General features: G+C 51.1%; 1 protein-coding gene across 1 annotated transcript in view; it reads left to right on the top strand.

Moving 5' to 3' along the window:
* Positions 1–10,831, top strand: part of UACA (uveal autoantigen with coiled-coil domains and ankyrin repeats) — a 42,832-nt gene extending 32,001 nt beyond the window's left edge. Inside the window, exons 15-19 of the mRNA XM_054168874.1 lie at positions 1,370–1,422; positions 2,827–5,511; positions 7,107–7,259; positions 8,128–8,193; positions 9,394–10,831. Coding sequence (XP_054024849.1) covers positions 1,370–1,422; positions 2,827–5,511; positions 7,107–7,259; positions 8,128–8,193; positions 9,394–9,465 — 3,029 coding nt within the window. The 3' untranslated portion in view covers positions 9,466–10,831. The remainder of the gene's footprint in view (positions 1–1,369; positions 1,423–2,826; positions 5,512–7,106; positions 7,260–8,127; positions 8,194–9,393) is intronic.
* The last annotated feature ends 13,949 nt before the right edge of the window (positions 10,832–24,780 follow it).

Genomic DNA, 24,780 nt, shown 5'->3' with positions numbered 1-24,780 from the left:
CAGGCTGCCCAGGGAGGTGGTGGAGTCACCACCCCTGAAGGTGTTCAAGAAACCTGTGGCCATGGCACTTTGGTTTAATGGCCATGGTGGTGTTGGCTTGATGGGTTGGACTTGATGATCTTAGATCTTTTCCAGCTTAAACAATTCCTCTGATTCTATGAATGCTCATGACAGGAAAACCATGGTCATCATGCAAGCTTGAGTGCAGGCAGGTTTGAAAGCAACTTTAACCACTAGACCTCACCTTTACCCTTCTACTAGAAATGGTTCCATTTCCAGAAGCTGAAGTCTTTTGCTTCCAATGTGGTTACAGGCCTGGCTTGCACTTGTGTAACTCAAGGTGTTACTTAATCTGTCATGAGCCATTGTGGGAGCTGTTTGGCTGCCTGTCAGGAAGGATCATTTATTTGGAGTGCAAGAAGATGCTTCTCCCAGGTGTGGTCAGGTGCAGACATGCAGTTAGCTCAAGGTGGCTGTTTCACAGAACAGTTTAAAGAGCCTGGCAGGGCTGGGGTGGTTTTTCCTTAGGAGGAGTTGGTGCACATTTCCAGTGTGACTTCATTCAGGAGTGGTTGGTAGGACAAGAGTTAGGAGTTGATAGGACAAGAGGAAACAGCTTCAAATTGCCCCAGGGAAAGTTTAGGTTGGACATGAGGATAAATTTCTTGCCCTTGAGGGTTGTGAAGGCCTGGCTCAGGCTGCCCAGGGCAGTGGTGGAGTCCCCATCCCTGGAGGGGTTTCATAGCCACATAGGGCTGAGGGCCATGGTTTTATCAGTGACCTGGCAGTGTTGGGTTAATGGTTGGGCTCCATGATCCTAAAGGTCTCATCCAACCTAAACTATTCCATGATTCCAGTACCAAACATTTCATAGAATTACAGAATTGCATTGGTTGGAAAAGACCATTGAGTCCACCATGGCCACTGAACCATGGCTCCAAATCCCATGCCTGTGTTTCTTACACCCTTCCAGGGATGGTGAGCCCACCCCCTCCCTGGGCAGCCTGCTCCAGTGCCTGACCACTCTTGCAGCAAAGAAATTTCTCCTAATCTCCAACCTAAACCTCCCCTGGTGCAATTTCAGGCCATTTCCTCTCATTCTGTCACCTGTTACTAGGGACAAGAGGCTGACTCCAAAGAGCTGTGGAGAGCCAGAAGGTCTCCCCTCAGCCTCCTTTTCTCCAGGCTGAACAACCCCAGTTCCCTCAGCTGTTCCTCAGGGACCTACTCTTCACCTTAAACACCAATCTACAGCCTAGAGCAGTCCTGTTGAGCACAACAAGCTTGAGAAAGGACAACTGTGTGTGTGCTGTGCTTCTGTGTCACTGTTTCAAACACAGACTAACTTCTGCTTGCTCTTCACACCTAGGAAAAGAAGATTTGCTGCTTAAACAAGGCCAAGTGTTTGCAGTGGAGTCTCAGGTAATCAATGTTCTGCCACTGGAGAGAGTTCCAAGATAGTTCTGCTAGGGGAAGCTAAATTCTCTGATGGATGTGCACAAGTTAAAGGCTGCTTCTGAGGGGAACGTTTTCCGTGCTGCTTGCTTGGAGACGTTTCTTCTTAACGGCTGGTGCCCTCTAGAGTCCCAGCTGTGACACAGCTTTGAGTGCTGTGGGATGGTTGAGTGCTCAATGGTCTGTAAAAGAGCAGCAGGAGCCTGCTGGGCCAGCAGTCACAAAGTGCAGTTGGGGTTGTCATCCTTTAAGCCAGAAGGCAAATGATCTGGGGTGCAGGAAGAGGAGTGTGGCCAGCAGGTCAAGGGAGGTTCACCTCCTGCTCTGCTCTGCCCCTAGGGAGATCATATTTGGAGTCCTGGGTCCAGTCCTCAGCTCTCCAGTTTGAGGAAGACAGGGAACTGCTGGAGAGAGTCCAGTGGAGGCTATGAAGTTTCACAGAATTAGAGAATGGTTTGGGTTGGAAGGGACCTTAAAGAGCATCCAGTTCCAACCCCCCTGCCATGGGCAGGGACACCTTCTACTATATCATGTTGGTCAAGGCCTCATCCACCCTGGCCTTGAATACCTCCAGGGAGAGGACATCTACAACCTGAGTTTGGTAGTGGAAAACTGGTGGGGTTTTGAGAGCTCCTTTATTGGACCCTGAATTGTTTTCTTTTTTACAGAGAGGAAGTTCTTCTGGCCATGGCATACTCTGATTCCTTTAAAACCTATTTTCACATGCTTTGAAGGAAGGGGGAGATCCTTAAGTTCAATTTTCTTCTAGCAGAGGAGTGATTGATGGCCAATAAGAAGGGAAATGAATAGGGTGTGCACGCACTTCAATGCCAGTAGGGTCTGAAGGTTAGAAACAGCCTTCCAGAGTGACAGTCAAGACTGCTGAAAGCTGAAATGCACAAGTGCTGTAATATGGGCAAGAGCAGCTGAGTGTTTCCAAGAGAGGAACCCAGCAGTGGTTTGGGTTGGGAGGGACCCCAGAGATCAACTCCTCCAACCTCCCATCATGGGCAGGGATGCCCTCAACTAGACCTGGCTCAGCAAGGCCTCACCCAGCCTGACCTTGAGCACACCCCCAGGGCTGAGGCATCCACAGCCACCCTGGGCTATCTATTCCAGAGTCTCACCAGCCTCATACTGAAGATCCTAAGATCCAGTCTAAACCTCCACTCCCTCAGCTTCAAACCATTCCCTCTAGTCCCATTGCTGCCTTCAGACAAGTTTTTGGTTGTTATTTTGCTGTTTTCAGACCAATTATTGCTCGGTTTCAGGCGAATGTTATGTGAGAGAGTCGTGTGTGTGACCATTCACCTGCCTGTGACTTGTCAGACTTCTAAGTGTCGTCTCATTTTTGTGCCAACTGCCCTGCAGTCTAGGTCGATGCTGAGACCCCTGGAGCTCTCCCTGCCCGCCCAATCATCCACCTCAGAGAAGGAAACTTTAAAGAGGGAGCTTGACAACGTGAGGACCTGCTATGGCGCAGCAAAGGAGGAGATCAGCAAGCTGCAGAGAGAGCTCTCTCACAAGGTGTCGGAGTGCAAAGCTCTGGCGTCAGAGTGTGAGCGAACCAAGGCAGAATCTGATGGGCAGATAAAGCAACTGGAAGATGCTTTAAAGGATGTGCAGAAGAGGATGTTTGACTCTGAAGGCAAAGTGAAGCAAATGCAGACCCACTTTCTGGCTCTGAAAGATCACCTGACGAGCGAAGCCGCCGCGGGGAGCGGCAAGGCGACGGAGGAGCTGAAGGAGCAGCTGAAAGAAATGAAAGCCAAGTACGAAGGAGCCTCTGCTGAGGTGGGGAAACTGAGGAACCAGATTAAGCAGAATGAATTGCTGGTGGCAGAATTCAGGAGAGATGAAGGAAGGCTCGTGGAGGAAAACAAAAGGTTGCAGAAGGAACTTGCCAAGTCGGAGGTGGAGCGAGATAAAAGGGGGAGAAACGTGGTGGAGCTGGAGGGGCAGCTGAAAGAGGCGGCGGCGAAGTTAGCCTGCTCTGTGCCCTCAGAGGAGTTCGAAGGCATGAGGAGCTCCTTGTCCAGCGAGGTGAATGAGAAAGCAAGGAAGCTGGCAAAGGTGGAAGGAGAGTGTGACAAGCTGCAGGCAGAGATCCTGCTTTTAAAGAGGGAATCTGAGAGTCAGAAGGCCAAGCTTGCTCAGCACATCAGGCCAGAAGAGCACGAGCGGATGAGGAGTGGCTTTGAGCAGAAGACCGAGGAGCTCGGGAAGACCATCTCTGAGCTGTCTCAGAAGCAGCAGGCTCTGCAGAAGGAGCTGGAGAGATCCCAGGTGGATAACAAGATGCTGAAGCAGCAAATCCAGATGCTGAAAACTGAAATGAAAAGCCAGAATGTGCCTTTAAAAATTCATGAGGAGCTGAAGAAAACAAACGACCAGGCTGTCGGGGACCTGACCAAGAAGCTTTTCGACGTGACAAAGAAGTACAACGAAAGCCAAGCAGAGGCCGAGAAGCTGCTGGCGGAGAAGAACAGCTTAAACGAGACTGTCAGCCGCTTGCAGGCTGTGTACCTGTCACCTGAGCAGCACAAAAGAGAAGTGGAAGCTTTAAAATCTGCTGGTGTTGAGCTGGAAAAGCAGCTTGCTGAGCTCCGGAGAAGATGTGATGAGGAAGAAGCCAAGGTGGGCAAACTGGCGTCTGAAAACGCAGCCATGAGAGAGGCTGTCCGGGATCAGTACGTGCTGGCCGCCACGCACGAGGAGGTGAAAGCAGTCCTGAACAGCACCCTGGAGAAGAGTAACAGGGAGCTGTCAGAGCTGAAGGGAAAAGCTGAGGAGATCAAGCAAGAATTCCTGAGGGTCAGCGAGGAAAATGGGACTCTGAAAAACCAGGTGAGGCTCCTGGAGGATCGGCTGCGCACGGAGTTTGTGAGCGTGGAAGACCACGAGAGCACCGTGGCTGCCTTGAAGAGGAGCGTGCAGGAGCTTCAGGAGAGCAATGCTGCCATGACAGCTGAATGTAAGAGGGGTCAGGAAGAGGTTTTGCAGTTGCACGCAGAAATTGAAGCCCAGAAGAAGGAACTCGACACGATTCAGGAATGCATCAAGTCCAAGTACGCCCCGCTCGCCTCCTTTGAAGACAGAGAGCAAAGCTTTGAAGCCACGGTGAGAGAGCTGAAAGCACAACTGCAGGAGCAGGCACAGAAGTGCAGGGAGAGCCAGGAGGAAAGCCAGAAGCTGAAAGTGGAGAATGAAAAGCTCAGGGAGGGCGTTCTGTCCATCCAGAGCGACCTGCAGCAGAACTACGTCCTCGCCGAGAGGTCGCGTGAGGTGGAAAGAACGTTTGCAAGCAAAATGGAGGAGCTGAACAAGCAGCTGAGGGAACTGCTGCAGAAATACACAGGCGACAGGGAGGAGAAACCTCAGCTCCACCAGGGCCCTGAGCTGCCTCTGCAGGCTCAGCAGCTCTCAGCAGAGCAGATTGAAGCCTTGAAGACGACTCTTGGTCGCACTGTAGAAGAGCTGAAGGAAGCCCTGAGGAGTAAGCGGGAGTGTTACGAGAAAGAAACGCTGAGAGTAGGAGAACTGCAGCAGGAGCTGGCAGGTCTGAAGGAGTCTTCAGTACCCTTGGTGGAATACACACAAATGAAGGAAAAGCTTGAAGAGGAAATTGCAGCCATCAAAACCAGCTTGAAGGAAAAGGAAGAGGAAAGCCAAGTTAAAAATGAGGAAATCTTGAAGCTGCAGTCTGAGATTCAGCTTAGTCAGCGAGCTTTAGCAGAGCTGGAGAGCAAAGAAGTGGTTGAGCTGTCTGAATACAGCTCCATGAAGAGTTCTCTGGAGGCCCAGCTTAGTGGCATGGCTGAGAACTTGGCCAACGTGAGCAAGAAGTACGAGGAGGCGTGTGAGGAGGCTGTGCAAGCCAAAAGGAGTGAGCTTGCCTTGAAGGATGAGAAGGAGTTGCTTCAGCTAAGGAGCTGCAGCATCGAGCAGGAAATTAAAGACCAGAAGGAACGGTGTGATAAATCCCTGACCACAATCATTGACTTGCAGAAGAGAATTCAGGAGTCTGCAAAGCAGGTGGAAGCCAAGGATAACAAGGTGGGATGTCAGGTAGCTCCTTACCCCTAAACTGAAAGCCAGGTTGGATGAGGTCTGGAGCAACCTGGTCTAGTGGGAGGTGTCCCTGCCCACAGCAGGGGGTTGGAACTGGACAATTTTAAGGTCCCTTCCAGCCCAAACCATTCTCTGATTAACTGGACTCCAACTACAGCAACTTAAGTATTCAAGCATGACTTTGTGTTCTCAGGGTAAGGTGCCCAGGACTGGCCCCAGTCTAAGATCAAGTCCTGGTTTTGTTCATCCTAAGCTCAATGTTTTTAGTTCCTTGTAGGCATCACATTTAAACTGCCAGAACTTCCAAGCTGGGTTGGACACTTTTGGGGTGGGTAGAAGCTCACTCTCCTGTCAGAGCTGGCTCTGTTTAGCATCTCTGGTTTACCTTCTGATGGCTCACTGCTCTTCAGAGAGATTCTAGGTCGAACTTCTAATGAGTAGAAGTCATTTGTCACTGGCTGACCTCCAGGGTCCATGCCTCACCTCACAGATGTCAGTGTTAGGAAGCAGAATGTGAATCAGTGATAGCATGTCATGAATCACAGAGTCACAGAATGGCTTGAGTTGGAAGGGACCTGTACTCTGCACTGCTTAGGCCACACCTTGAGTCCTGTGTCCAGTTCTGGGCCCCTCAGTTTAGGAAAGAGGTTGAGTTGCTGGAAGGTGTCCAGAGAAGGGCAACAAAGCTGGGGAGGGGTTTGGAGCACAGCCCTGTGAGGAGAGGCTGAGGGAGCTGGGGTTGCTTAGCCTGGAGAAGAGGAGGCTCAGGGGAGACCTTATTGCTGTCTACAGCTACCTGAAAGGAGGCTGCAGCCAAGTGGGGGTTGGTTTCTTCTCCCAGGCAAGCAGCACCAGAACAAGAGGACACAATCTCAAGCTGTGCCAGGGGAGGTTTAGGCTGGAGGTTAGGAAGAAATTCTTCACAGAAAGAGATTGGCCATTGGGATGTGCTGCCCAGGGAGGTGGTAGAGTCACCATCACTGGAGGTGTTGAGGAAGAGACTGGATGGGGTGCTTGGTGCCATGGGTTAGTTGAATAGGTGGTGTTGAGTGATTGGACTGGATGATCTCAAAGGTCTTTTCCAGCCTGGTTAATTGTGTTCTATTTTTTAAAAGATCTTGTAGTTCCAAGTGCCCTGTCATGGGCAGGGACACCTTCCACTCTGCCAGGTTACTCAAGGCCTTCTCCAACCTGGTGATAAACACTTCCAGGGACGAGCTGTCCACAGCCTCTCTGGGCAGCCTGTTCCAGTGCCTCACCACCCTGATAGTAAAGAACATTAGCTAGTGTCATGGCAATGCTTGCTGATCTTTGTCAGGATTTGATTGAATCCCAGACTGGGTGGGAAGAGACCTTCTAAAGCTCATCCAGTCCAACCCTGCTGCAGCCAGCAGGGACATCTGCAACCGGAGCAGGTTGCTCAGAGCCCCAGACAACCTCGCCTGGAATGGTTCCGTGGATGGGGCATCTCCCACCTCTCTTAGCAACCTGTTCCAGTAAAGAATGCTAAAGAAAAGGAGATTTTTTGGGTTAATTCCACCTCCTTAACTGAGGTTTTCCTGTGCTTTTGCTTTTGCAAGATAACAGAGCTGCTGAACGACGTTGAGCGGTTGAAGCAAGCCCTGAACGGTTTGTCCCAGCTTACCTACACCACTGGGCTCCCCTCCAAGAGGCAGAACCAGCAGGTTGAAATGCTCCAGAACCAAGTGAAAACTCTGCAGCAGCAGCTGGCTGTGAGTAGTCACATGAGGTGTTGTCTGGGATGTGGTGGCGTTGCTCCTGGTTTCTTCTAGAGGCAAGGGAATGGCTGCCTGGCCACTGCAGTGCTTGGGGTGGCTGTGAGCTTAGCCTGTGGTGTGCTCAGGTGGCCTAAAGGCCACCAAAATCCTGGCCTGGAATAGAAGTGTGACCAACACTTCCCCCCTGTATTCAGCACTGGTGAAGCCACACTTCAAATCCTGGGTTCATTCGGGGGCCCTCACTCCCTGGAAGGACATTGAGGTGCTGGAGCAGCCAAGCTGGTGAAGGGTGTGGAGAACAGGTCTGATGAGGAGCAGCTGAAGGACCTGGAGTTGTTCAGCCTGGAGCACAGGAAGCTGAGAAGAGACCCTCAGGAAAAGGAAAGGGGACACTTTGTGCTGGGCTTTTGTGCACAAACACCTTCAGCAGAGCTGCTGATCAAAGCATCATATGAGAGCAGAGTTAACTGCTTGCAAATCTGCCCAGGTCTGGGATGTGCCTTAAACAGCATTTGTTAGGTTGAGCCTTACAAGGCAAAAGGCTGAATTGGGTGGGTTTAAACCAGCAGCTGATGGTGTTGATGAAACAAGGTCTTCATCTTATCACCTGGGCTGACAGCCCAGAGCAGCACATCTCTGATAGCCTTTGTCAAAACCCCTTTGCTCCAAGCAAGCAATAAAAGAAGTGAAGCAGTGAGTTGTTTCTTGGTTAATGGAGGGGGATATGGTAACTTTAACCTTGACATTCTGCTTGGGCTGGCTTGTGTGTGCAAAGCTGAGCCTCCAGAGTTGGAAAGAGGCAAGAGCAGATGTTAAGAGCTGTGATGACTTCACCTCCTCTTTCCTGTCTCGTTGTTTTTAGGATGCTAAAAGGCAGCACCAGGAGGTGGTTTCGGTTTATCGGACACATCTTCTTAGCGCCGTACAGGTATGAGAGCCCCAGCTTTAGATTCTTCTGCTCTCTCATCTCCATGGAGGGAGTCCTGAGGCATGTTTCCAGCTGGAAGACCACAGATGAACTCAAAACTGGCTTCAAGGTTTTCTGTTTTCACGTGGAGCTTCAGTTTAGAATGGGGTGATCCAACAGAGAAACTCCACAGCTGTGGCTTTGTTGTGCCATCTTCTTGTCTCTGTGTCACTAGGCAGAGCAATGACCTGCTTGGAAGGGTCTCATATGTTAGTAATTCTGGACAGAGATTGAGTGGAAGTCAGAACCTTAATGCAGATGTATCCTGTGGCTCTCACTGGACAAAGGCTTGACCAGCTAAGCCAAGTCTTATGACTTCAGCAAGTGAGGGGCCATGACTGCAGCAGCAGCTGTGGGTTCCCAGAGGGTGGGAGCAGTAATTTCTTCCCCCCCACCTTCTCTTTTCTTCAAGGAAGCTGCTGTGTCAGAGAGGAAAATCCCAGAACATTAGGGGTTGGAAGGGACCTCCAGAGATCACAGAATTGTCAGGGTTGGAAGGGACCTCAAGGATCATCCAGTTCCAACCCCCTTGCCATACGCAGGGACACCTCACACCAGATCAGGTTGCTCAGAGCCACATCCAGCCTGGCCTTAAAAACATCCAGGGATGGGGCTTCCACCACCTCCCTGAGCAACCTGTTCCAGTGTCTCACCACCCTCATGGGGAAGAGCTTCTTCCTAATGTCTAATCTAAAACTCCTCTAGCCTGGATCCATTCCCCCTAGTCCTATCACTATCCAACACCCTAAAAAGTCCCTCCCCAGCTTTCTTGTAGGCCCCCTTCAGATACTGGAAGGTCACAATAAGGTCTCCTTGGAACTTTCTCTTCCCCAACCTGAACCATCCCAACTCTCTGAGCTTGTCCTCACAGGAGAGGTGCTCCAGCCCTCTGATCATCCTCGTGGCCAACCCCCCTGCCAAAGCAGGGTGACCTAGGGCAGGTCACACAGGAACACTTCTGGGGGGGGGGGACTTTGAAAGTCTGAAGTTTTCTGTCCTGAGAAAGGAGTAAAAGACTTCCCAAAGCAGATCAGATCTGGTGAGAGCAGTGAAAATACACCAGTGAATGAAGGCTTTTTGGGGTAGTTTGGAGGAATCTCCTGATGTTAGTTGATGCTTTATGAGGCTCTTTCCTTTCCTTTATCTGTTTGCTTGCTCCAGGGTCACATGGATGAAGATGTCCAAGCTGCTTTACTACAGATCATCCGAATGAGACAGGGACTTGTTTGCTGAGGTGCTGTAGTGCCATTGCTCTTGAAGGCTGCTGCATCCTGTAGGAGTGCTGTGATGATGCTGCTGATGGTAGTGATGACCTTCAGGAGATGTATCCAGTTGTGGTAGCCTAGCTGCAATTAGAACCTGCAAACCTCCAAAGCTGAAGCATTTTCTCTCCTTGTCAAACACTAAAGCAGGGCTGCTGACTCTCAGATCTGACGCTGCAAGGGAAGATGTGGAGCATCTTCACAGGCTGACTGTCAAGATGATGACATGGTAGATAAATTATTGTGATGTCTGATTGACCCAACTGGCTAAAGCAAGGCCTAGAAACTCCAGGTTTTGTGACCTTCTGATGCTGTGGTTATCAAACAAACTGTTCACAAGGGCTGGGCTAAGTGTGGTAGCTGTACATTTCCTCTTCATGATGAAGAGAAAGTGGATGGTTTGTCGCAGAAGCTGATGAAGACCACCTCAAGTGTGCTTGGGAAGTCAGCTGCAGAGGTAGAGGAGAGCTGTTTTAGGGGTGTGTTGTAACTTGGCTGGCCAAGTTGCAGCCTTTATTTAAAGCCAAGCTTCAGCTGTAGTGCCTTTGCTTTTGCTGCAAGACTTAAATCAGGTTGGCCATCAAAGCACTCATTTTGCTTGCTCCCTTTCTCCCTCCCCCCAGGTTATTTTTTTGTTGTTGCTGTTGTTGTTCCAGGAATGGTTTATTACATTGATGAGTGGAGGCTGAAATTGTGGGGCTGGAGTGTCACAGCTTGTAGAGCAGCAGTTTGGCTCTAAGTGCAACAGTCCTGCTTCTCATTTCATTCCTCATTAAGCCTCATATGGGTGTGCAGGGTGAGCAGCTCGTTAAACTGGACACTAAATGATTCAGGTATTGGATTTTCCAACACCTATCTCATGGAAGCTGAAGGCATTTTCCACTTAACTGGGATTTATGCACTGCAATCTCCAGATGCAAATGGTGAAGATGAATGAGAGGAGGCTTTTTTATTTGCCTTGGGATCTACCTGGCTTAATGCAAGACAGGAATTGGGCAGTAACTGAAGGGAGATGCTCCCATAAATAAGTGTTTTATGGAAGAGAACATGAAATTAGGGACTAATCAAAGGAAGCAATTGAGAAATGAGCTGGCTAATGCATGTGGCTGGTGGAATAAAGCAAAGTGCTCTCAGTGGCTGTGTTAACTTCAGCCTCCTTGCTTGAGAGCTTAGAGCTTGGCACATGGCAATCTGGCATCATGATGCAAAGCAGACAAGCTTCCCATCCCTGTTCCTGAAAAACAAGGACTTAAGGCAGGGCGCAGACTTGGGAAGCCCACTGTTTCCTGAGCTTCCCAACAAGCTGCCCCTCACAGGCTTAGGCCTCCTTTAGTTGGTTTGTTGGTTTTTTTCCCTAGTGGTGTTCTGTTTATTTCCTGGTTTCTTTGAAATCCCTGTTTTGGGGCTTGGAGAGTCTTGTGGAGTTGAAGAAGCCAACTGCCACGAGGAGGAGGCTACAGAGCTGGTGCTGAACGTGCAGGGCAGGTTTTTATCCTAGAGATACACTTTAGTATATGACTTCAAGGTGTCTGTCCTTCAACAGCTCTCCTGCTGCTTTCCTTCTTCACTTCTTAGAGGACTATTCCAGGAACCATCTCAGAAGATAGAGGTTGCTTTCATTTTGGTGGGGTTGTTTTTTTTAGCCAACTTCTTCTCATGACTGCATTACTTGAACCTCTTCTTTAGAGAGAGCCTTTTGGGGGGGGTTGATAGACTAACTCTGGCAGGTTTTGCTGTTGTATGTGTCCTTACTGAGGACCTTCCATGTTTTCTCCTTTCTCCCATATTTACAGTACCAATAAAAATGTGGTGGATTTTTTTCTTCTTCTTCTTCTTCTTTGTTTTTTGTTGGAGTGCTCAATTCTGTAAAGGGTTGGGCAAAAGAGCTTGGGGAGGGAAGGGTTGGAGTGGGTGAACTTCCAACAGGTGGAAAAACAAGTGCTGAGTTTTAGATGCCTGCTGAGATGATGGTTGGGTTTTCCTATCCATTTCCACCATTTTGGTTGGGCTTTAGATGCCTGCTGAGATGGTGGTTGGGTTTTTCTATCCATTTCCACCATTTTGGTTGGGTTTTAAATGCCTGCTGGGGTGATGGTTGGGTTTTCCTATCCATTTCCACCGTTTTGGTTGGGCTTTAGATGCCTGCTGAGATGATGGTTGGGTTTTTATATCCATTTCCACCATTTAGGTTGGGTTTTAGATGCCTGCTGGGGTGATTATTATTATGATGAATCTACTTCCACAGTTTGGGGTTGGTTTTTAGGTGCCTGCTGGGATTATTCTTGGGCTTTTAATCCATTTCCACCATTTTGGTTGGGTTTTAGATGCCTGCTGAGATGATGGTTGGGTTTTCCTATCCATTTCCACCATTTTGGTTGGGCTTTAGATGCCTGCTGAGATGGTGGTTGGGTTTTTATATCCATTTCCACCATTTTGGTTGGGCTTTAGATGCCTGCTGAGATGGTGGTTGGGTTTTTATATCCATTTCCACCATTTTGGTTGGGCTTTAGATGCCTGCTGGGGTGGTTATTATTATGATGAATCTATTTCCACAGTTTGGGGTTGGTTTTTAGGTTGGGTTGGGTTTTAGATGCCTACTGGGCTTGTTGCTGGGTTTTTTTATCTAGTTCCATGGTTTGGGGTTGGTTTTTGGGTGCCTGCTGGCATTATTCTTGGGGTTTTTTATCTATTTCCATGGTTTTGGGTTGGTTTTTAGGTGCCTGATGGGATTATTCTTGGGTTTTTAATCCATTTCCACCATTTTTGGGGGGTTTTTAGATGCCTACTGGCATTCTTATTACTATTTTTAATCTATTTCCAGAGTTTTGGGTTGGTTTTTAGGTGCCTGATGGGATTATTCTTGGGTTTTTAATCCATTTCCACCATTTCTGTTGGGTTTTAGATGCTTACTGGCATTCTTATTACTATTTTTAACCTATTTCCAGAGTTTTGGGTTGGTTTCTAGATACCTACTGGGGCTGTTGTTGTCTTTCTTGTCATCTATTGTATGCAGAGTTTGGGGTTGGCAGAATTGTGGGGAACTGGGCTAAAAGGAAGCTGGGGAGGGGCTGCAAGAAAGATATGGGGGGAGACTTTTTCCAAGGGCTTGTAGTGATCATAGAACCATTAAGGTTGGAAAAGGCCTCCCACCATGCCCACTAACCTACATCCCGAAGCAACATATCTACAGCCTCTTGAACACCTCCAGGGGTGGTGACTCCACCACCTCCCTGGGCAGCCTGTTCCAGCCCTTCACCACTCTCTCAGTAAAGAACTGAATAGAATTAACCAGGTTGGGAGAGACCTTGGAGATCAAGTCCAACCTATCACTCAACACCACCTATTCAACTAAACCATGGCACCAGGCACCCCATCCAGTCTCTTCCTGAACGCCTCCAGTGATGGGGACTCCTGGCTCTGCCCTCCTGACACTCACCCTTCACATCTTGATAAACATGAATGAGGTCACCCCTCAGGCTCCTCTTCCCCAAGCTTCAGAGCCCCAGCTCCCTCAGCCTTTCCTCAGCAGGGAGATGTTCCACTGCCTTCAGCACCTTTGTAGCACTGTGCTGGACTCTGAGTTCCCTCAGGTCTCCTTTGAACCGAGTGGCCCAGAACTGGACACAATACTCCAGATGTGTTTTCAGCAGGGCAGAGTAGAGGGGGAGGAGTCCATGTATCAGTGACATCCCTGTGGCACTGCTAATCCATGTGCTTGGTCAGATAAAGCCTGAGCTATAGTGTTGGATGATAGCTTAGACACAATGATCTCCAAGGCCTCTTCCAACCTGGTCTGGTCCTTTGCTCTTCCCTTTCCCCCTTTTGCTCTTCCCTTTCCCCCTTTTGCTCTTCCCTTTCCCCCTTTTGCTCTTCCCTTTCCCCCTTTTGCTCTTCCCTTTCCCCCTTTTGCTCTTCCCTTTCCCCCTTTTGCTCTTCCCTTTCCCCCTTTTGCTCTTCCCTTTCCCCCTTTTGCTCTTCCCTTTCCCCCTTTTGCTCTTCCCTTTCCCCCTTTTGCTCTTCCCTTTCCCCCTTTTGCTCTTCCCTTTCCATCACCTACCTGGGAAAGAAGCTTTCAGTAGCTCCATGTTGATGGGGAAACCTCACTGCTCAATGGGAAGAAGAAGAAGAAACTGGGAGGTCACCAAGATGTCAAATGTAAATGGAATGCATCTGAGAGGTTGGAGAGGTGCCTCACAAGAGCCATTTTGTTCCATCAGACAGCAAAGCAACATGAATAAGGTAATGCAAGTAATAAGGTAATAATGGATGGTTGGCACAATGCTCCTCTGATGTGACAGCACTTTGGAAAGGGAATATTTGCCTCTCTTTAGTTTGAGTAGCTGACTTGGAAATGTCTCTGAATCCTGGGAAGTTTCTAGAGATGACTGCTCTCTCTCTCTCTCTCTCTTTTTTCCCCCCTCCTTCCCCCTGCCTGTCAATTTAATGCTTGTGTTGCTCTGCCAACTCAGAAAATGAACTTTTAATAGAAAAAACATACCCATCATTCAGTCCCAGCTATTAAGAGGCAATGGAGGTTTGCATTAAGTGAAAAAGATGTTGAGCATTTAAGGGGCCATTAAGTCGTGAAGCTTTTTACTGCCGGCCTCGCAGCCTCCCTGCCAGCACTCTGCCGGGAGGAGAAAGGATTGGGGGCTTGGTTTTGCACTGGCAGAGGGGGTGCAGGCTGAGGGGAAGGGGAAAGGGGTTGGCTTGAAAGGGAAACCTGACAGGAAAAAGGGGATGGGCTTGTTGCTTTGTGACCAGCCTGCTTGCTTAGGGGTTGGAAGGGACCTTGAGAGAATAGCAGAGCATAGCATAGCATAGACCATGTTGGAAGAGACCTTCAAGATCAGCAAGTCCAACCTATCATCCAACACTAAACCATGGCACCAAGCACCCCATCAAGTCTCCTCCTAAACACCTCCAGTGATGGTGACTCCACCACCTCCCCGGGCAGCACATTCCAGTGGGCAATCACTCTCTCTATGAAGAATTTCTTCCTAACCTCCAGCCTAAACCTCCCCTGGCACAGCTTGAGACTGTGTCCTCTTGTTCTGCTGCTGGTTGCCTGGGAGAAGGGACCAACCCCCACCTGGCTACAACCTCCCTTCAGTTAGCTGTAGATCATCTCCTCCCAACCCACCTGCAGAGGCAGGATCACCTAGGGAAGGTCATGCAGGAACGTGGCTGGGTGGGTTTGGAATGTCAGCAGAGAAGGAGACTCCACCACCTCTCTAGGCAGCCTGCTCCAGTACCCTTAAAGAAGTTCCTCCTCACGGTTAGATGGAATTTCTGATGCTCCAGTTTGTGCCTGCTTACCCCTGGTCCTGCCACAGGGCACCGCGGGCAAAAGCCTGGTCCCAGCCTCCTGACACCCACCCTTGAAGGACTGATCAGTATTGATGAGCTCCTCCCTCAGGCTGATCTTCTCCGGGCTAAAAAGCCCAGATTGTCTCAGTCATCTCCACACAGAGATGTTTCACTCCCCTCAGCATCTTTGCAGCCCTTTGCTGTACCCTCTGCAGCAACTCCCTGACCTTCTTGGAGAAGAGGAGGCTCAGGGGAGACCTCATTGCTGTCTACAACTCCCTGAAGGGAGGTTGTAGCCAGGAGGGGGTTGGTCTCTTCTCCCAGGCAACCAGCACCAGAACAAGAGGACACAGTCTCAAGCTGTGCCAGGGGAAGTTTAGGCTGGAGGTAAGGAGAAATTTCTTCCCAGAGAGAGTTGTTAGCCATTGGGATGTGCTGCCCAGGGAGGTGGTGGAGTCCCCATCCCTGGAGGTGTTCAAGAGGGGACTGGAGGTGGCACTTGGTGCCATGGTTTAGTACTCATGAGGTGCTGGGTGACAGGTTGGACTTGATGATCTTCGAGGTCTCTTCCAACCTTAGTGATTCTATGATTCTTGAACTGGGAAGCCCAGAACCTGACCTAAGACTCCACATGTGGCCTCAGCAGGGCAGAGTAGAGGGGGAGAAAAACCTTCCTCTGTCTGCTGGCCACACTCTTCTTCGTGCACCCCAGGATGGCATTGACCTTCCTGGCCATGGGAGCTCTCAAACACTTCCATAATAATTACTTTTACACTTCATTAAATGCTGGGGTTTCTCTTTTTTTGCTCATGTGCTCTCAGAATAATGTGGAGAAGACTTTCAAAAGCCTCAGCAGGGCACCAGGTTAGGGTTTTACAACCTCCTGGGGGCTTTCCAAAGCTTCCTCTTATCTTGAGGGTGTGCTTTAGTATTTGGGTGCTGACACACTTCTAGTTGGTGCCTTGCCTTGCCAAGCTCCTTGCTGGAGTTCAAGTCTTGTAAGGTATTGATAAACTTACCAATCCTCACTATAGATCAAGTGAAGTGTCAGTGTGACCTGGCCACAATGGACTTCGCAGCATCCCATTGTGGTAGGGGTCAGAGGGGACCTCTGCAGATCACCCAGTCCAACTCTGCTGCTAAAGCAGGGGCACCCACAGCAGCCTGCCCAGGATCACAATGGCCAGGGGGGTTTGGAAGCTCTCCAGAGAAGGAGACTCCATAACCTCTCTGGGCAGCCTGCTCCAGGGCTCCTCACACCAAAAAGTTTCTCTTCCTCTGCAGATGAAACCTCCTGGCTTCCACTTTGTGCCCCTGGCTCACGGCTATGAAGTGGGGTGTGCAGGTGTGTCCCAACATGCAAATTCCTCTCAAAGAAGGGAATCTTGAGGGGAGCAAGGCTGGCAGGGGTGAAGCTAGGTGACTGAGAAATTCCCTAGGAAAAGTAGGGAGAGAAACTTGGGTGGTGGTGCTGGGGAAGTGCCAGTTGTGAGGTATCAGCACAAAACCCCTTCCAGAACAGGAACGTGACTGGAGCTTCAGGGAAAGAGCCAAAGCTGTTTGGGCTTTCTGTGTGTAGAGGAGGCCAAGGACTTGCAGAAGGGTAATGGCCAGGTTCTGAGAAGAAATGGGTTGAGAAATGCCCATTAAGTATTTATGGGCCTGACTTGAAATGCTGAAGCTGGAATAGGTTCCAGCTGGTGAGCTGTTAGAGGAACGTCCTGGAAATGGCAGCCTGGCTGGTGAGCTATGATATTAAAGCTACCAGTGCATGCCTTACAGTCAGAGCATTGTCCTCCAGGCTTGAGAACTGGCTGAGAGGGCTCCTGTGGCTTCCATCACAGTTGGAAAGCCTCTAATTTGAGCTCCAGACCCAATTCCAAGGCGGCAGGAGTTGGCTTGTCCTCCCCTGGCTGCTTCTGTGGTGCCCAGCGACAGGACAAGGGGCGACAGGCGCAAACTGGAAGCCAGGAGGTTGCATCTGAGGATAAGGAGAAACTTCCCTGGCTTTGAGGGTGCCAAACCCCTGGAGCAGGCTGCTCAGAGAGGTTGTGGAGTCTCCTTCTCTGGAGAGCTTCCAACCCCCCCTGGCCATTGTGAACCCAGGCAAGCTGCTGTGGGTGCCCTGCTTTAGCAGAGGGGTGGGAGGGGATGATCTGCAGAGGTCCCTTCCAACCCCCCCCCCACGCTGGGATTCAGGGGCTGCAAGGGGAAGCATTTGGCTGCAGCAGTGGAAATTTGCAGGGTAGCTGAGAGGTGCAAGACCTTTAAATGCTGGTCTTAAGGAGCTTGGGAGTGCATAGAATTGTTTGGGTTGGAAGAGACCTCCGAGATGGAGTCCCACCATCAACCCAGCCCCACCATGGCCACTAAACCATGTCCCCAGGTGCCACATGTCTTGACCACCTCCAGGGACGGTGACTCCACCACCTCCCTGGGCAGCCTGTTCCAGTGCCTGACCACTCTTGCAGGGAAGAAATTGTCCCTCATCTCCAACCTAACCCTCCCCTGGTGCAACCTGAGGCCATTTCCTCTCGTTCTGTCACCCTCTAGACGCTGCAGTAGGATGTTCAGACGCTGCCATTCTTCTCGTCTCCTGCCTGGAAGCCAGTGGCCGTGGCTGCTTTTAGCAGCCCTGGCCTGCTGGCAGCTTGCTTTTGATCTGAAGCTCAACAGGAGCTGTCAGATTTCCTGAAACTGGAAGACAAGACCAGGGTGTGCACTTAGCTCAGCTCTTCAGTCTGACACCCTCAAGCTGTTGCAGGGTTTCGGTGTGGGGTGGGTTCTTTTTGATTCTGGAGGTGCTGCGTTGCTATCTTCCACACATACAAGGAGTGGGTGTGCTGCACTCCAACCACCAGACCTTTGGTGGTGGGGTGTGCATCTTTTTTTGGGGGGGAGGAGAACTTGGAGGTGACCCCACTGCAGCAAGCCTCCTGCCAGCCTCGGGTGGTTCAGTCTCTCACATCCTACTGTCGCTAAAAGGTGGAGGAGATCAGCAGGAAGGGAAGGAGCGACGCGCTGTGAGAAGGAGGGGGGGAAAGCAGAGAGCTGGCAAGTGGGAAGCTTTTGATCTGTGGCAAAGCAGCAAAAAGTTACAGGAGGGCAGAGTGGGGGAAGAGCAGAGGCTGAGAGAAAGGGGGACCAGGGTTCCTCTCGCCCCTCGGATGCGCCTGGGGAAGAGTGAGGGAGGTACAGACCCCACAGGACTTTGGGCAGCTTGGAAGAATCCTGGCAGCCTTCTGCTGGTTTTGCTCTCTCCTCTGAGTGAGGCCATCAGAAGAGCTCAGCTGAACATGAGGAACCTCTGTAACTTAAGGCTGCTGGAGCTCTGCAGCTGGCTGCCCAGGAGGGTGGTGGAGTCTCCATCTCTGGAGACTTTCCAAGCCCGCCTGGATCTGTTCCTGTGTGACCTTCTCTAGGTGACCCTGCCTTGGTAGGAGGGTTGGACTCCAGCTCCAGAGCTCCCTTCCAGCCCCCTATCATTCTGCCTGAAGGAGGGTGCTACAGTTCCCCTGTCCACAGGAAAAGGCTCTTCACAGAATCACCAAGGTTGGAAGAGACCTCAAAGATCATCAAGTCCAACCCATCTTGAGACCCTCTTCTTGTTCCTGTGGACCCAGAGGGAGAGGGCAGCTGGTGGGAAGGAGAGACAACTCCTCACCCCTCCTCAAGACTCTCCAAGGAAGGAGGAATGCTGCTGTGTTTAAAGGTTTGCCCCAGCTGAAAGGGTGAAGACTTGCTCCTCAGACCTACCACATGTCCCAGCTACTGCTCTGCTGGAGCAGGTTCAGGGGGACTGCAGGAGCTGGTGGCAGGGTCCCAGCAGTGCAGGGGCTGGTCCTTTTCTTCCCAGGAAGGCTGGAACTTCAGAAGGTAGCTTAGAGAGCTTTATCTGCAGCTTCTACCTTCTTAGAATCATGGAATCACAGAATTGTTTGGGTTGGATGAGATCTTTAAGATGATGGAGTCCATCTCAGGGCACCACCAGCCATGGCCCTCAGCACCACCACATCTCCCTGGCTTTGAAACCCCTCCAGGGATGGAGACTCCACCACTGCCCTGGGCAGCCCGGGCCAGGCCTTGGCAATCCTCAAGGGGAAGAAATTATTCCTCATGTCCAACCTGAACCTCCCCTGGGGCAATCTGAGGCCATTCCCTCCCTCCTATCACCATTGCTTAGGAGAAGAGGGGAGGGGAGGTGGAAAAGGGAGGGGGTTTCAAAGCTGTGGAGATGTGGTGCTGAGGGACATGGTTCGGCGGTGCCCTGTCTAGCGGTGCTGGGTTGGACTTGATGATCTTGGCGGTCTTTTCCAGCCCAAATGATTCTGTGCTATCTCTTGTGGCTAGGCAGAAGTGCCAGCAACAGCTTCATGCCATGGGCTGCGCTCCAAGCCTTCCAACCACGGCGTGGTGATCATTAACAACCGGCCCCTGTGCCGTCAGATCTCCTGGCAGCACAAATTTGTCTACCTCAAGCATGATTCTGTCATCTGTTTGTCAGAGCAGCTAGAACAGGCAGTCCCCAGCTCCTGCTGGCTCGGTGCTTTTGGTGCCAGCTGGGGGCTAACAGATGGTACCTGCTCTGGCATAACCTCTCCTCTGCAAGCCGATAAAGGCAGGCTGAGGACAGAGGTTACCTGAGCTGGCCCTGGGACAAAGCTGATGTGCCAACGCTTCTGGAATGCGTGGGAACTGGCTCAGGGTGTTTAGACTGGATCAGCACTTCTGGGCTACGTGTTTGTGGCATGTTTCCACACAACTCCAGCATGGTGAGGGTTGGAAGGGACCTCTGCAGGTCACCCACTCCAACCTCCCGCCCCGCTAAAGCAGGGGCGCCCACGGCAGCTTGCCCAGGATCACAATGGCCTCCAGACAAGGAGACTTCACAACCCCTCTGGGCAGCCTGCTCCAGGGCTCCAGCACCCTCACACCAAAAAAGTGCCTTCTCCTGTTCAGGTGGAACCTTCTGGGTTGCATTTTGTGCCCATTGCCCCTTGTCCTGTCACTGGGCACCACTGAGAAGAGCCTGGCCCCATCCTCTAGTTCCCCCAGGCCCTTTCTCTCTTGCTGAGCATTGAGCAGATCCCCTCTCAGGCTGCTCTTCTCCAGCCTCAACAGCCCCAAGTCTTTCTCAACTTAAATCAGAGAATCTTGGATTTATTTGAGTTGGAAGGGACCTAGAAAGGTCATCCAGTCAGCAGGGACATCTGCAACTACAGCAGGTTGCTTAAAACCCTAACCAGCCTTGACCTGGTTCCAGGGATGGGGCATCTGCCTCCTGGGATCCAGTTTGTGCCCATTGCTCCTTGTCCCCTTGCTGGGGACCACAAAGAGCCTGGCCAATTAAAACATTCAACAGAGGGTCTCCAGTGCAGTCCATCTCTGGCTGTTGTGTTGCAGGTTGGTTTTCTTCCTATGCTCCTCTTGAAGCTGGGTGAGTTTAGGAGATGATGTTTTCTCCTGTGCAGGTCTGGGTTTGGCCATGTGGTTGCTGAGGAGAGTTTCTCCTGCTGATGGAGAGCTGGCTTCTTGGCATCCCTCCTGGGACCAGGGGGAGAGCCAGGAGGAAGGCTGTGCATTTTTCTAGGCAAGTTAAAGATCTAGAAGGGGTTGCAGACCCTGAGGAGCAAAGCTGTGATTTCACCAAGTGACTGCTGGGCTGGTGTGGGGGAGGAGACAACATCTTGCCTGGCATCTCAAGGTTGCCATCAGATGTCTCTGCTTGATGCTTATTTTTCTCCTCTCAGTTTCAAATGCACTTAATTGCTGTGTGAGTGCTTGCAGAGCTTCTGCCTGTGGGCTCTGGCAGAGCTGATGTTCTGCCCTCTGGCTCCAAGGTTGTCCATGCCAAGTCGTGTTCCTGATTGCCTGTGCTCACTCTGCACTGCCCCAGCAAGTCATGAACGTTGTGAGGAGTGTTATTGGAGAGGGACAACACTGAGAGAAGGACCCTGGCTGGACCTCCATATGAGGCACTCCCCCAGGAGTGTGCTCATCTGGTGTGTTCCCATCTCAGGCATGAGGTGCTGGTGTGTTTCTATTGAAATGGAGGTGCCCAGGAGAGGTTAAAAATGCTGCAGATGGACTTTCTTGGGGTAGGGCTTGGTCTCTCCTTCCCTAGCAACAAGTGATGGAATGAGAGGGAAAGGCCTCGAGATGCCCCAGGGGAGGCTTAGGTTGGACACGAGGAACAATTTCTTCTCCTTGGGGGTTTTCAAGGCCTGTCCCAGGCTGCCCAGGGCAGTGGTGGAGTCCCCATCCCTGGAAGGATTTCAAAGCCATGGAGATGTGGTGTGAGGGACATAGCTTGGTGGTGACCTGGCAGTGCTGGGGTAAGGGTTGGACTCGACCTTAACATTCTCTTCCAACCAAACCAATTTTACAGCTCTATGAAAGTGATTTCTCACCCCATCCCCTCCCCCTAATTTGCTATAACCAACCCCCTCCCCCTCCCCAGGCTTTCTTAATCTGCTTTGGAATCTGAGGAGCAGCAGATGTCTCCTTGCTCTTCCCAAGCACCCATCCCCTCCCCACCAAGGAATCACGAAGTCCTCTTGTTCGACAAGCCACAGAAAAGAGGATTTTAATCCAACCTTGCTTCCCCCTTCTTCCTTCCCCCTCCTCCAACCCCCTCCCCTGCTGTGGTTTGTCGTTTCACTCAGTAGCTTGCCATATCCCATGGAGTCCTCCTGCTCCTGATTGGAAACACCAGCCACGGCTTCATTACAAGCTCCACGGCTTCCTCCCTGCACTTAACATACCCTACAAATTGGTTGCTCAGCTTTGGCATCTTGCCCCAGAGGAGTTTTGGTGGTGTTGGGTTTGGGTGTTGGGGTTGTTTTTGGTGTCATTTGAAGGTTGGAAATCAGCTCTCTGAGCTGTCAGGAGCAGGCTTGTTAGGTCGCAGGAGTCAGGCTCGCTGGGTTTCAGCCTTCTTGGAGGGGAATCGCACCAGCCTGGAAAGCTCCCGATGGCTGTGGAACCAAACCTTGTTAAGGAGAAACCCCAAACCACTGCCCTGGGAAAAGGCACGGAGAAGAAAGGAGTGAGCTGAGTGGAGCTTCTTAAGCCACATGGTCCTCATTTGCCTCTGATTGCTTTAACATGTCCTGGCTGGAACGCGTTCCCCGGGGCGGCCGCGGGTGCCAGCTCCACACCTGGCTGCGGCTGGGCAGAGACCAGCTTGGCCCTTTCATCTTCCCTGCTCTGCCTGCTGCAGTGATTGGAACCAAGGCTTGGCCCCACATCACACAGAGGGGGGAGGTGAAAACCACCTTGGGAGATGGTTTGGAGAGGAAGCCTTGCAAGGGTTGTGTAGGGGGAGACTGGGTTTTGCGTTGGGTGTTTGGGTTGGGTTGCCCCCCCCCCCCCCCCCCCCCCCGCCCCCTTCTTTTCTTTTTCAATTTTTCCCCTCTTTTTCTTGTCTTTTTTTTTTTCCCCTCATATTTTTATTTTCTTTTTTCCCCTCATCTTGTTCTTTTTTCCTCCTGTTTTTATTTTTTTCTACTCTTTCCTTTTTTCCCCCCATTTTATTTTTCTCTTTTCTTCTTCCCCCTCCCTCCTCTTTTTCTTTTCTTCTTCCCCCCCTCCCTCCTCTTTTTCTTTTCTTCTTCCCCCCCTCCCTCCTCTTTTTCTTTTCTTCTTCTCCCCCTCCCTCCTCTTTTTCTTTTCTTCTTCCCCCTCCCTCCTCTTTTTCTTTTCTTCTTCCCCCCCTCCTCTTTTTCTTTTCTTCTTCCCCCCCTCCTCTTTTTCTTTTCTTCCCCCCCTCCTCTTTTTCTTTTCTTCTTCCCCCCCTCCTCTTTTTCTTTTCTTCTTCCCCCCCTCCTCTTTTTCTTTTCTTCTCTTCCCCCCTCCTCTTTTTCTTTTCTTCTTCCCCCCCTCCTCTTTTTCTTTTCTTCTTCCCCCCCCTTCCTCCTCTTTTTCTTTTTCTTCCCCCCCCCTCCTCCTCTTTCTCTTTTTCTTCTCCCCCCCCCCCCCCCTTCTCTTTTTTTTCTCTCTTGTCTTTTTGTCCTCTTTTGGAGCAGTTGTGTCAAGTTTCTGGACTGGCAGAGGCAGGAAAGCACCACAGACAATGTGGCAAGCAGAGCTTGCAGGCAGGCAGGCCAAGGGCTATAAATTATTATTTGAGTTTCTTGCTTTCTCCTTGACTGCAGATCAATAGGAAGAAAAGGTGCATCGAGCACTCCCTTCCCCCCCCCCCCTTTTAATTAAAAGGCTGCTGTGATTAGGCTGCAGTGAGAAGCATGAAAAGGATGTGCCTGGAAGCAGATGCTGGTCTCCAGCATGGGGTGTGTTGCTTTCCTCATGGCTGGCTTGCTGGCTGGTGTGTTCTGGAGGCCAAGTTTCTCCAGGAGAAGCCCAACTGCAGTGCAGCACGCTTCACCCTGCTCCTGCCAACCTCTGCCTCCTCACATCCTCAGCCAACACAACCTTGTTTCCCATGGAGCAAAGGCGACGTGTGCCTAAGTGGAATGAATCTTCTGCTTGTTTGCAGCCTCTTCCCATTTCATTCCACCCCAAGCTGGGGACACTCTGCCCATCCTGCCTGAGGCTCCATCAGCATTTTTGCACCTAGCAGGTGCAGCAGTGGTGCTGTTCCTGTGGCCTCTCCAGAGCCAGCTGCACATCTGCACCAGAGCTTTGGTTCCTCTGCTCCTCGCCTTCAGACACAGCTGTAATTAAATGCAGATATTAAAACTGAAGCCTTGGTTTATGTTCCATAGCTCTGAGGAGAGTGACCCATCCCGTGATTCTTGTTTGAAGTCTTTCTTAACCTTTACTCCTTTGATGCTGAGTCTGGCTTTGATTTTCCTGCAGAAAAAGTGGATTTTTGTAGAATCTTCAGGAAGGAAATGTGCCAATCCCACCACATTCCTCATTCCCCAGGGAGTGTGGTGTCTGAAGTCTCTGATAAAGCCTGTGGCACGAAGGTTTTATCTGGCCCCATCCTTGGGCTTTGCTGCTTCTGGATCAATGGGCCAAGGGCCAGTGGGATGAGGTTTGATGAGGCCAAGCGCTGGGTCCTGCTCCAGGCTCGAGGCAGAGTGTTTGGAAGCTGCCTGGTGGAAAAGGACCTAGAGGTATTGGTCAACAGCTGGTTGAAGATGAGCCAGTGTGTGCCCAGGTGGCCAAGAAGGCCACCAGCATCCTGGCTTGGATCAGCAACAGCGTGGCCAGCAGGAGCAGGGCAGGGACTGTGCCCCTGGTCTGGGCACTGCTGAGGCTACACCTTGAATCCTGAGATCAGTTTTGTGTCCCTCACTCCAAGAAGGACACCTGAGGAGCTGGAGCAGGTCCAGTGAAGAGCAGCAAAGCTGGTGGAGGGCCTGCAGAGCAGGGCTGGTGAGGAGCAGCTGAGGGATCCAGGGTTGTTCAGCCTGGAGAAAAGGAGGCTGAGGGGGAAGACCATCTGGCTCTCTACAACCCCCTGCAGGGAGGTTGGAGCCAGGTGGGGGTTGGTCTCTTCTCCCCTGGAAGAAGGACAGGACAAGAGGAAATGGCCTCAAGCTGCCCCAGGGGATGTTTAAGTTGGGCATTAGAAGAAAATTCTTCCCTGAGAGAGTTCTCCAAGACTGGAAGAGGCTCCCTGGGGAGCTGGTTGAATCCCCATCCCTGGAGGGGTTTCAAAGCTGTGGAGCTGAGGAACATGATCTAGCAGCAGCCTTGGTAGAGTTAGTGAATGTTTGGAGGTGATGGCCTTAAAGATCTTTTCCAACCAAGATGCTTGCATGACTGTATGATTCCGAGGCTGGTCTCCAGCGTCAGAAGCAGAATGCAAATGCTGCTGAGGGCGAGATGTGTGTGTGGTGGAGACCCGGGGTGGCTCGGTGCACATCCCAGATGTGGAATTTCCTCACGCTGAGCTCTGCTGCGTAGATCCTGGAGGAAGCACTTGCAGGTGCTCAGAAAAGCGCAGCTCAGAAACCTTCCCTCTCCGGCGCATTCCACGATCCGACGGGAGCCAAAAGCTCTT

The sequence above is a fragment of the Dryobates pubescens genome, chromosome 17 (assembly GCF_014839835.1).
Source record: "Dryobates pubescens isolate bDryPub1 chromosome 17, bDryPub1.pri, whole genome shotgun sequence".
NCBI classification, from domain to species: domain Eukaryota; kingdom Metazoa; phylum Chordata; class Aves; order Piciformes; family Picidae; genus Dryobates; species Dryobates pubescens.
Note: the sequence above shows the minus strand (reverse complement) of the source record. Positions and strands in the feature narration are given on the sequence as shown.